General features: G+C 30.4%; 3 protein-coding genes across 3 annotated transcripts; 2 read left to right on the top strand and 1 right to left on the bottom strand.

Moving 5' to 3' along the window:
- Nucleotides 1-1650: 1650 nt before the first annotated feature.
- Nucleotides 1651-6170, top strand: LOC105670523 (probable maltase). The gene is made up of 11 exons (XM_012364070.2): nt 1651-1795; nt 2598-2888; nt 3098-3277; nt 3389-3546; nt 3633-3767; nt 3907-4109; nt 4186-4381; nt 4510-4964; nt 5245-5385; nt 5468-5526; nt 5668-6170. The coding sequence occupies exons 2-11, from the start codon at nt 2720-2722 to the stop codon at nt 5874-5876; spliced, it is 1905 nt and encodes a 634-aa protein (XP_012219493.1). The 5' UTR covers nt 1651-1795; nt 2598-2719; the 3' UTR covers nt 5877-6170.
- Nucleotides 6171-6373: 203 nt separating this feature from the next.
- LOC137001446 (uncharacterized) lies at nt 6374-7989 on the top strand. The gene is made up of 3 exons (XM_067360325.1): nt 6374-7142; nt 7303-7523; nt 7795-7989. The coding sequence occupies exons 1-3, from the start codon at nt 7043-7045 to the stop codon at nt 7795-7797; spliced, it is 324 nt and encodes a 107-aa protein (XP_067216426.1). The 5' UTR covers nt 6374-7042; the 3' UTR covers nt 7798-7989.
- On the bottom strand, nt 7277-11245 carry Cog3 (conserved oligomeric Golgi complex subunit 3). The gene has a single exon (XM_012364065.2). It carries the CDS (start codon nt 11032-11034, stop codon nt 8608-8610), a length of 2427 nt encoding a protein of 808 aa, XP_012219488.2. The 5' UTR covers nt 11035-11245; the 3' UTR covers nt 7277-8607.
- Between the last annotated feature and the right edge of the window lie 1372 nt (nt 11246-12617).

Genomic DNA, 12617 nt, shown 5'->3' with positions numbered 1-12617 from the left:
CACATAGAATACTCGTTCTGATGAATAAACAAGTTTTCAAGCATCAATCAAAATGTTGAACAAAAAAACATACATAACTGAGTGCAGCATTGGAAATATATTCCAAATAAGATTTATTGATTTTTTCTCTGAATAGCTTATTAATCTTTGCAGAAGAAAATTAAATAGAAATTAATTGTAATGTGTTTTTTATATATTTAAAAGCTAAATAATGTAATTAACTGAACAATAAATTATTACTAAACAATATGCAAATAAACATTTCGCGGGAATAGTGGTTTATATATTTATACATGACCTATATGTGTGTATTGTAATTCTGGTCACATTATTATGAATCGCATCATTGTTTATCATATAATTAATCAATACGGCTTTTTGAATCAATGTTTCGATAAACAGCTGATATGATTATCATGTAAATACGATGATTATCGTATTATCATTAAAAACCTTTTTATGTCCCATTTTGTTTGATACACGCTGATTCAATGATTCGATGATAACGCGCGTCGTAGCTTTGATCTATTCGCTGCTATAAAAATCTATAATTATATATCATAGTAATATAAAATAGAGCTGTATCTTGATTATCAGATTATATTATTTCCGATTTTGCGATTAACTTTAATTTCAAGGAAAAGATAAAGATAAAAAGAATTTCACAAACTTTAAGTGCATACTCACTTATTTCAAGTGCTATTAGAATGCAAACTTCTATTGCTTCTATAAATAAATTTTATATTCTTCTTTGTATGACAGACTAATGCACATTAATTGCTAATAATAATTAAGACAAATTAAAAAAATATATATGTTAATATAATCCCTACATCATATTAAAATATAGGTCTAAATATTATTAAAAATCAAAACACAGTTAATAGAGTTAGCGAAACATCAGCAATTTCGATACGAATCTTATAAAAACGTATCTCGTGAAATCTACGACAAAGAAATTAATGTATTGTGATGGAACAAAATATAACCATATGATCGCGTTCGTTGTCCAGTCGTTATCTATAATACCACATCGCACCTAGCAATAACTACAACGGGAAACGGGATATCGTTTGTAACTACCCTTGGATGTCAACAAGCGAAAAAAGATGCGCTGTTTTCGAACGAAAAGAGATAAAAAGCGAATTAATCCTCGACATTTCGCGATGATTGAATTGTATCCACTGTTTCCTTTTCAATTTCTTATGGCGTGATAAAAAAAGTAGTAGAAATGTAATAACATGATGCAATATAAATGGATGGCAAACAACTACTTTAATCGGAAATAATTGTCAATAAAGAAATGATCGATGTATAAATATATTAAAGTAATGTAATATAAATTATATGCATTTTACATGACGTACATATTTCATACGTTGTATTCCATTATGTTATTATTGTGGTTGTTACATTACACCATATTGCATCATATTATTTTGTACGTCGCTGCTATCAGAATACGTATGCTCGATATTGTACAATATCGAAGACCTTTTTTCGAGAATATAAACTAGTATTGGTTCCTGACAAATTTTAAGTATCCCTACCTTAAATTACGACAGCGACAGCGACAGGCGGGGCAACAGCATTGATAACATAGCTATTTGTCACCGTCAAATTTTTATTATCGTTTTTTACCGTGCACGAAGAGATGATGTCAAGAATGGATGTCAAGAACGGGAGCGCCGAAAAACATTTAAATTGAATACGACTAATTGTGTGAATAGAAGCGTTGAAAGCAATCACTAAAGAAGATCAAGTGCTCCAGATCAAATAAGAATCGCTATTTCAGGTGAGTTTTATTAAGAAGAAATGTGATTATGATATCATATTAATTGAGTGAAATTTTGTAATATATTAATCACTTTTCTATAACTCAGGCAAGCATATTTGTTATATTTTTAACAAAAATTAAAAATATAGAGAAAATATAATAAAAAAAGTAAATCACCATAGAAAAATTGATTTTTATTATCATTAAACTATAAATGTAATAAAATAAAATTAAACAATAAAATATTAATTCATAAAAATTCTTTGAAAACGTAGTTGATAGAAAAGTGATCAAGATGTTAGGAAATGTTATAAATAATTTTAAATATTTCAATATTATACGACAAATAATTTTTGTTCACTTTCCGTTTTCCCTTTATATTATTTGATCACGCAATCTCGCAATTTGATATTAATATTATAAAAATCCACATAATTACGAAAGTAAAAGATAGACATTTTTTATGCAATATTAATAAATTTGAACATAAAACGTCTTAAAAATAATGACAAAGATTTTTTGTCTCTATCGACATTAACATCGAATGCCTATACTTATATATTTTTATGAATTGCATCTTTAAACAAATTTCTGAGTTCTATTCGATCCCAAATAAAATCAAATATTCTCAAAATAAACTTTAATTGTAGATATTGTAGAGAAAAGCAAGATTTTCAGATAAAACTAACGAATGTTTCTAAAATAAAACTAAAGCATATTTTTAATTGTGAAATGCTCTTCAGAATATTTTGAAAGAACAATTGTAATGTCGATATTATCACATTTATGAATATTATGTACGTTTATTAATTTCATCTAGGTTGGTTGTATTTTTGTTCGCACGATAAGGATCGCGAAAGCATCGCGAAAGCATCGCAATAAGCATCGTTAATCGCTATTTGCTTTTCGTCAAACCTGCAGACAAATTGAAATTTATACACAATGTTAATGCGTACGTATTGTATCATTTTGATAAGTGCGGGGTTTTCGATGAGTGGGGTAGATAATAAACAGCCTGCAGATAAAGAATGGTGGAAAACTACACTGGTTTATCAAATCTGGCCTAGAGGGTTTCAAGACAGTGATGATGATGGCGAGGGTGATTTGAAGGGTGAGTCACGAATCAGTTAGCGTTGCACGGCAAACTAAAATCAACTTAAGCTTTCTTCGATTAAAATGAATAAATCTAAGAAAATATTCTATTTTTTCGCTAAAAATATTTATATACATATCAGTATATGATATATAGAGAATAATGATATATAGAGAACAATTCTTTAAAAGTGTAACTTATGCAACATAATTTGTATATATATTTAGGCATTATTAGTCGACTCGACTACATCAAGAGTCTCGGAATCGAGACTATTTGGATAAATCCTATTTATTCTTCCCCATTCATCGATTCGGGATATGACGTCGACAATTATACGGACATAAATTTTATCTTCGGGAACTTTGACGATTTCGATAATTTAGTAAAAGAAGCACATAATAAAGGTATAATAGTTCAGTATAAAGTCAAATAAATTTTTAGCCATATAATTGTTTTTCTATATATAGATATAAAAATTAGGACTGTTTAGTAAATTTACTATCAATTTGTTTTAGAATTAAAAATCATTCTGGACATCATTCCAAATCATTCCAGCGATCGGCATGAATGGTTTCAGTTGTCGATACGAAATATTGAGCCTTACATTGACTATTATATCTGGGCCAATGGCAGTATCGACAGTGATAATGAGAAAATTCCACCGAACAACTGGGTATATTTCTATTGCTTTCTTAATGTAGCGTACTATAACTATCTTTTTTTCTTGCTTATAATATTTTTTTTATAACTTTCATATAGATGAGCACATATATTGACGTACCAGGATCTGCATGGACATGGCACGCAGGCAAAGAACAATGGTACTATCATAAATTTCACAGCTCTCAGCCGGATCTTAATTTGAGAAACGAGAAAGTTATCAAAGAATTAATGGTGCGTAAATTAACATACATTCCCAATTTTTAATCATAAATATACAAGATACAAGATATAATTATTTTTGCAAGATATAATTAGTTCTTATTTTTTGTCATCTCAATGTCAATTCTAAATGTTCAATTTTTATATGCAGAATATATTTCATTTTTGGCTGGACAAAAATGTTGATGGTTTTCAAATTAACGCGGTGCCATATTTTTTCGAAGACGAAGCACTGAGAAATGAATTAGAAAAAGGTACTTATACCTCTGGTCTTCCCGAAAGCACTGCTCTCCTTTACACATTTCGTCAGTATGTCGATGACTGGGTATCGACAAGAAATAACACTACATCAAAGTATGATTTTTAAAACTGTTTTTGAAATTGTACTGCTTGTAATATTAAAATTAATCTGATTTAATCGCATTATTAGATTATTAATCGCGGAATCATACGACTCTGATGCTAATTTAATGGCCTATTATGGTAATAGTACTCACAAAGGAATCCCACCCTTCAATTTTAAATTCATTACACAAATTCATAACAACAGTAACGCTAGCTATATCAAGCAAATCTTGGAGGAATGGATCGAACGTCTGCCAGAAAATACCAGCACCAATTGGGTGGTAAGAAATTTTAAACAATAAGATATAATCAAGCATAAATAATTTTGCCAGAGTTGGAGAAAATTTTTAAAATTAAATTTTATACAATAATTAAATTAAATTGCATTGTTATTCATCTTTAATTATAGCTTTCAAATCATGATAATTCGAGAGCAGCTTCGAGAATCGGACTCAACCGAGTCGATGGTCTTCACATGCTTAGCCTTCTCTTGCCTGGACAAGCGTACACATATTATGGTGACGAAATAGCTATGTTAGATGCAAAGATATTGTGGAATAAAACCATCGATCCTATAGGATGTGCCAGAGGCATCGAAGAATACGAATTTTTTTCGAGAGATCCAGCGAGAACTCCTATGCAATGGAATTCCCAAACTTCAGCTGGTTTTTCTACAAATAACATTACATATCTGCCTGTTCATCCTGCTTATGTTCACAGAAATGTGGAAGTACAAGAAAATAATGAAAAAAGCAACTTGAAAACATACAGAAAGCTGGCTAGCTTGAGGAAGAATCCAATTTTTACAGATGGAGATTATAAATTTGCAAGTTTAAATAATGATCGTGTATTGGTACTAAAAAGGTTAGTAATTTGAAAAAATTTATGATGATAGAAAAACAATACAAATTTGTAAATAATATACAAATTATTTTAAAATAATATTATTTAAAAACACTCTAGAAATAATAATGTTTCTTATATCAATTCAAAGTCATTTAAAAAGTACTATATCTTTTTACAAGATAAAAGTTTTGATCTATTTAATATCTTTTTGAAACTTTATATTATTCTTAAATTTACAAAATTGCAAGGAAATTGTACTTGTACAATTTTCGTAATTAATTAATTTTTAATTAACTAGGTTTTTGGAAAATAATCCAGTATACATTATCCTAGTTAATCTGGGTCTACAACAAGAAATAGTTAATTTGACTTCGTTATATCCGAATTTGGAAGATATATTGAAAATTTATGCAGCTTCTAGCAATGCAATTGATATTATGTAAGTTTCATCACACAGTAAAAATAAAATAATAAATTTTAGATTGATTACTAGTAAATTATTCTATAAAATGACGTTTTAGGGATACTGTTCCACGAGATAATATTATATTATCGTTAAATGCTGCAGTTGTAGTAACAGGTAGTACTATAATATATATATATATTTTATAATTAACTAAAATTAAGAATATATTATATATATATATATTTATGAATATAAATTAATCATATCAAAGAATATATAAGCATATATTATTGCTTATTATAAATAATATTTCAGCAACGGAAGAAAACAAAAGTACTGACGATCCTACCGCTAATACTACAACTTCTTCCACGGAAAATACAAGCACGGAAAATACAAGCACGGATAAAGAAGAGTTAGAACCGACAAAGGAGCCTAATGCAGCATCAAGTTTTACATCTATCTTTCTATTAGTCACAAGTGCCATTATAACTGTAATAGTATCATACAAATTTCAGAAATAATGTGTAGGAGATAAGAATGTATAATTTGTAAATAAACAGAACGATAGAGAGAGATACGAGGTTCCTAATCAACTTAGTATGATAGCTAGAGTTCTTGATAGCTAGGCATATTTGATAGATGTAATCAGTAGAAGTCGGTGAATTGCTTTATCTTTAAGGAAACTTCCGAGAGAAAGACATTGTTACTCGATGCGAAATAATTTTGTAATTAATTCAGAAATTAATTTTTTTTTTAAAGTTATTTGTCATAAATATGTTAAAAATCTTTAGATCTTTGTGTATGCGTAAGCGTGTGTGTTTGTGTGAAAAATAATATGAGCTAAAAAGAATTAAGAGGATCAAAACTGATGTCAATAATAGCAAAGCAAAGACTACTTTAAACAGTGACTCATCGAGCTAAAAAAAGCGTTACCAGATGTCCACGGAGGTCATTCGGGATCACCAGGTGTTCATAGCGATGAAAGTATAATAATATCTCTATGCAATAAATATATCTGCAGATTTATTCTGTGCGAAAATGTTGGTGGAATAACATCTTCATGTATCGTGCTTGTTTACTAATTAAATTTAAAAAAATAAATCAATAAAAGAACTAAATAGAACATTTCGGTTGAAGTGTGGTGACAGTGATAATTCATAATTATTAAAATGAATGAATATGTGTGTGGAAGATAATATATTTTTGAACATTAATCTGTACGCTGCTTTCCGCTATTTCGCGTAATCTGTTGTTGATAACTGACTTTTAATTATGACATTTCAACGAGAATATTATTGCAAGAAATTGAACTTAATTACGTTTCAAGTTGGTCGATCCAATTACGTGTGATCAATGTGTTCCTTCAACACGAATAGGTAGCCAAATAATCGTCGACAATGATTGTACACGTAATATATAGTTAATCAGTATTTACTTATATGCTTTATGTGCTTATCTTTCCATATTATTATACGTCACAAACACACATATTTACGCACACGCATATGTTATTGTGGAAATAATTCTCTCTCACACAATTTTGCCTTAATCTACTAAAAACAATCATCTTTTTGTATATATCGACAGGCTTTTAAATATTGAGAAAGAAATAAAATGCAAATAGTCAACTAAACGTTTCTACGTGTGTTACTGTTATCGTGTGTATCGGGCAAGACAATATAGCAATATGAAACTTCAAGAAAAAATTGCTTTTGCTCGACAAAATCCTGTTTACGAGGCCATTCCTCTAGTTGTTCTTCATAAAGCGGAAAAGAAAAAGTGCAATGGTTTGTAAAGCTGTGTTGTATTATCTAACTAAATTCCACTTTCTTTTTGTACGATTCTAAATTTTTATATTTGATAATATAGATGTAAAATATAAAACAGAATGTACTTCAGCGTATTAAATCATAAAAATATATTAATCATTTATGTTGTTTATTTCAGAGAGGTTTATGGTTCCGAGAGACGATCTGACATATCACGTTTCTAGTCCATCTTGGATGAAATGCCGCTTATTATTATTTTGGATATTGTGGGCTGCATTAATAATGGCAATGATAATCTCTGTTCTCACTTTTTTTTGTCTTATACCTCGAACGTGCCATAATTCAAATACACATAGAGAACATGAACATGAACATAAGAACATGAACATGAACAGACAGGTAAGCATTCAAAAATTTATAAAGTATATTTTCTCTTTATAAAAAATATCTAGAAAATTGTTAAATTTTGTTATAAGCGTGTCAATTTTAATCAAAAAACTAATTTATCGAAATTCAATCAGTTTGGTAGACATAAATTTCTTTCGTATTCAACTTACTATTCTACTAATTTATGGAAATTAATTTTTCTCAATATCTTTTGTTTTGCTTATTTTATTATGCAATATTAAAATACTATTATCTTTAATTTGGTACCACGTGTGTGTTTCAGTAAATACATCGTCTCCTGAAATGCGGTGGGACTATTACCTAATTATTAACAATATGCAAGAAGTAATATGTTTAGATAGAATAAAAAAGCATTTATATATATATAATATAAGATATTATAAATTGTACATTTTTCCTACATATTGTTACATCGGTAATTTTGTAGCTGCTAATATAATTTCTAATTCTAACTGTATTTACAATATTTTCTACATTTTGTATTTACCATTACAAAATTTTTATTCTATAAATATTTAATATTACAACTTTAGAAATTGTAATAAATCTTAAAACTTTAAAACTATCTACAAAAATGTTTTTTCACAAAAATTTGCTACCAACTTTATATTATATTGTAGAATATATTTGTAAAAATTAAATAAAACGTTTATATTAACTACAATAAAATTAACTTAAAGTAATTGTAACAGTATAAGTAAATCATTCTTTTTCTTTTGCAAAAAATTGTAATATATGTTAAATGTCCAACTTTTTATTGCTGCGCTTTTCTGTAAATATTTTACTAGGCCCTAGTTTATTTTGAAACAAAAATGCTATACATCTGAGAATTCCATCTTATTTTTTCTTGTTCATCTTGTTAATTATGTTGTTAATTTAAAAATTTTATCCAATTATTTATTTTATTTTATTATGAACAGTATACACGATTTCTTCTATCTAGAAATCTCGTAGAAATTATTTATTTTTGCACATTTTTTATTGCAATCTATTCTGCCTATTCTGCCTATTCTGCCTATCTATTCTGCTTAACAATTCCATTTCCAAAAATTAATAAACACGGAAATCTTATAATTTAAGTTTCTTGTTTAATAATCGATTGTGATCCTTTCAGAGTTGATTCTCGATTCAATTTTCCCTGAACTAACGTAGTCGAGCTCAACATTACAGAAATTTGTTCGGGTAATGGACACGCGATCAATAAAAGATCTTCGGCATTATAATACTTATTCAACGTTTGATGCAACTGCGTAAACGCGGCGCAAATATTATTCTTTACCGGTTTAAATAGAATAAACTCAGTTTCCTTATTAGCCAAATACAACTGCATTGACTGTTGGATCTCGGGACATTTAAACTTAATTGTCCTTAACACATCGGCTATTATAGTTGCTATTTCATGTGCATTTCCTAGTGCGTTTTCCTGACTCGAGTTTGCATCATACAATTTTTCTTTTTCCAACAACTTGATAACGGGATATATCAATAAATAAGTTGCATGTTGTATTAATCGCTGACACGTGAATTTCAATTTTGCGTCCACATGTTTTCTGGAATCGATGAGTTGTTCTTTCATCTGAGGTGCACCTTCCAAAAGAAATTGCAATAACGCGTTGTTAGACAAGGTAAAGAGTCTGGAACTTTTCTCTAACAGGCCAAACGCAGCAGTCTTCACCTTGGAAAAGTCTAGACTATATTCTTTGATGGTGAAATCAACTTGAAATGGTGCTATTTGTTCCCTAAGAATTAACAAATGTTTAATCTGAAATAATTCTGCATCCAGAGTGCTGGCTCTCTTCTCAATCTCTTGTCTAGCGTTCTCAATGCTTTGGACACAAAGAGAAATAGCCTCCTGGCTTAGGGATTGAAACACAGACCTGTCTACGCAACGATATAGCCTTGATAAACATACCAAAGTTCTACGGACAGTAGGATACCACATAGCATGCAGATCTGCTGGAGAATTTCCTATGTGTGTCTTCTGATAAATAGAATCGATGACTATATGATTTCGAGAAACCGGTTCGACAACAGAGCTGTCAGCAGATGATACTGAAATCCTTTTTACACGAGTTTGACGAATCTCTTCTCTAATCGACTCAGCTATGTCCTCCATCATCTTCAGTTTTTCCGGATATGCCAGATCCCCTGACGAAGGATTGTAGTTTAATACGTCGGATTGCAGATACAAATGCGCCCGAAATACCAATCGCTCTTGAACGTCGTGCAATAACTGCAAACATATGTTTCCAAAACCTTCTAATGGCTCAAAATTGTTTTGTACATATTCATCCAGCATCTCTATTCGCAGAATACAGCAAATTTCTGCTAATGTCTCCAGATGATTGATGTGTATTATGAAAGGTCTCAATGCATCATATAGCGAAGTACACAAGCTCTCCAGGTATGCAGTCAATCCATTTGATTGCTTCGAGAAGAATTCATAGAACAGCTTATGCTCATCTATCGATGCGTGTAGAAGCAGTGCACAAGAATGTCGCACTAAACTGCAATGATCACCGTTGTATTTTTCTCTCACAGAATTCAAAGACTTTTGTATGCTTGTACCTAGCACTAGACCTCGTTGACTCCAATAATATTGATGGCATTCAAGCAACAAACTGTCATATTCTTGTCTCTTATAAGATTTACTTTCAATTTGTTCAATAACTGGCTTTGTTTTGGACAAAATAGTCTGAAATCTACCATAGAACAAAGCGAGAGCTGTATCTGTATTCTCTGGTGAGCCCTCTCCATCTTTCAAATTTAAAATGCTCTCTGTGGTTTTAGAGAACAAGTTGAAAATATAATTCTGTATTAATGTAATTGCCTTTGACTGACAATGTTTGTACCTAACCAGATAAACTCCGCTTTCATTATACGACGAGTTGTTTTGCATAAAATCTATATTTGTATCGATTTTATCCAATATATTGAAAAACATTTCACTGTTGACTGACAAAGTAGATGCTTCAAGTTTCTCTGTGATTACATCAATCTCCTTGAAATATCTAACATATTCCACAATGCTGTCAATTGTTCCATTTAATTGTTTCTGATCGGAAATAAGCTGTTCACTGGCCTCATACAAAGAAGTAGTCTTACCAGAGACTTCAGTGTACTGTTTATATAATGCAGAGAAATCGTCTAATGCTTCCTCTATTTGAGAACAAACTTCCTGACATTCTAATCTTCTTGATTTTAGCTCATTAAGATACAAGTTATATTTCATGTCATACATGGACATATATTTTCTTTCTAAAGACAAATAGTGCTGCAGTAACTCCTGATATCTTTGTATTGGAACAGAATTTTCTTGAGAATCCTGTTCTTCCAAATTCTTCTCAGTGTTGTCGACTATGTTTTGCAGATTTAATATTTGATTAATATTCCTTTCCAAATCCATTAGACAATTCCTTTGACAATCTGTCAATGGGGCTAAGGAATTGTCACTCTGCTCCCACTGAATAAGATTATGTGAAATTGCCTTTACCTTTGACATACTTTTATTTGCAATATAGATCTTTCAATACTGATATAATCACATATGTAGTGTTTATGCTGACTAAAGTATGACCCAAAAGTGAAATTTTACAATTGTATTTAGCTTATCAGCATAAATTTAAAAAAACTGTTAGAAAACAGCAACCACAGCAACTAACAAATTGTCACGTAGTATGACACTGTACGACATAACCTCCAAACATATTATCATTACTGATTTTACCGACACAAGTTCATGTTAAATCCCTATCTAATCTGCTGATAATATGTTAGTAAACGACGACATACAAGTGATAGAGTCGTTTATTAATATATTAACAGCAGATTAAATAAGGATTTAACATAAAATAACAAAATAAAAGTAGAATTTTCTTCTACTTTTATCTTTTTATCTCGGGATAAATAGTTCATATTTTCCATCATTAAATCTGCAAACCAGCATCAATAATACTGAGAATTTGCAAGAGCAAAGAGATTTTCAAGAAAATTTTTTTTCCGATAGAAAGATATCAAAAGCTTCTATTTCATCTTTTATAAGTCTCTAGACGGGCTCGGACTCGCTATATCTCTGATTTATTAAGCTAACGCGCTAGCTCCACGCCGTTTACGGTGTTATGAGTAACTTATACCACTGGGGATTATTATATATTTTATATTATAAAATTATTAACCTTATGACATTTTGTATATTATCAAATTTTCATATATCCATTACTTTTATATTAAAACAATGATATTTTATGATCTAGACTTACCAATATGATGCGCAGCAGTGGAGTTGATGACTATTTTGATCTGCAAAAAACAAAAATAAATCTAGATTATAATAAAATTCAAAATAATTTTCTATAAGTACAATAATTATTGCGCATATTAAAAATTTCTTAATATCATATTCAATCATAAATTAGTGGTCACAAAATATTATGCAACCATCGTGAGAACAAACAATATAACAAATAAATAATAAATTACCTTTACGTTGCTCCACCGATGCCTGATGCCCCCCGAGCCTCCTCCTCCTCTCGGTGGTCCATCGATGGCTGCTCCTTTCTAGCACTCACTCACGAAAATACGACAATCGCGCGATGTTTCAAACGGCACTACCCGATATTAATTACTCTTTCGACGCGAGCTTTGTACAGTATGACAAAGCAAAAACTCGAAAAAACGCGAAATCGCACGCAGTTATAACCTATTCAACGCTCGCGACGTCGAAATCGGCGGCAGAGAGAAATATAATATATCTCAGTCGTTAATCATGGAAAGCTAAGTCGTACAATTACTAAATCAACAATTATTTGTGAAAAACAATTGGATAATATTTGTCGCAAGCGCAATATTACAAAAAATGAAATTTTTACGGAGCTGTGTTCCCGCCGCCACCGTCCGACTTGAAGGTTGTCGTGCGTATGATAGGAAGTTAATAGCGCGAAATACAATAGGCTCATACGCAAAAATATAAACAGCTCTGACGTCACAAGCTATCCAAATTCTTAGAAATACTTCAAAGCATATTTGTTTATTCGTTACTCTGCTACCCTTTGCTACCCTCTCTAACACATTTGCACGAACAGAATA

Source organism: Linepithema humile, chromosome 8 (genome assembly GCF_040581485.1).
Source record: "Linepithema humile isolate Giens D197 chromosome 8, Lhum_UNIL_v1.0, whole genome shotgun sequence".
NCBI lineage: Eukaryota > Metazoa > Arthropoda > Insecta > Hymenoptera > Formicidae > Linepithema > Linepithema humile.
The sequence above is the reverse complement of the archived record's forward strand: the minus strand, read 5'-3'. Positions and strand labels throughout refer to the sequence as shown.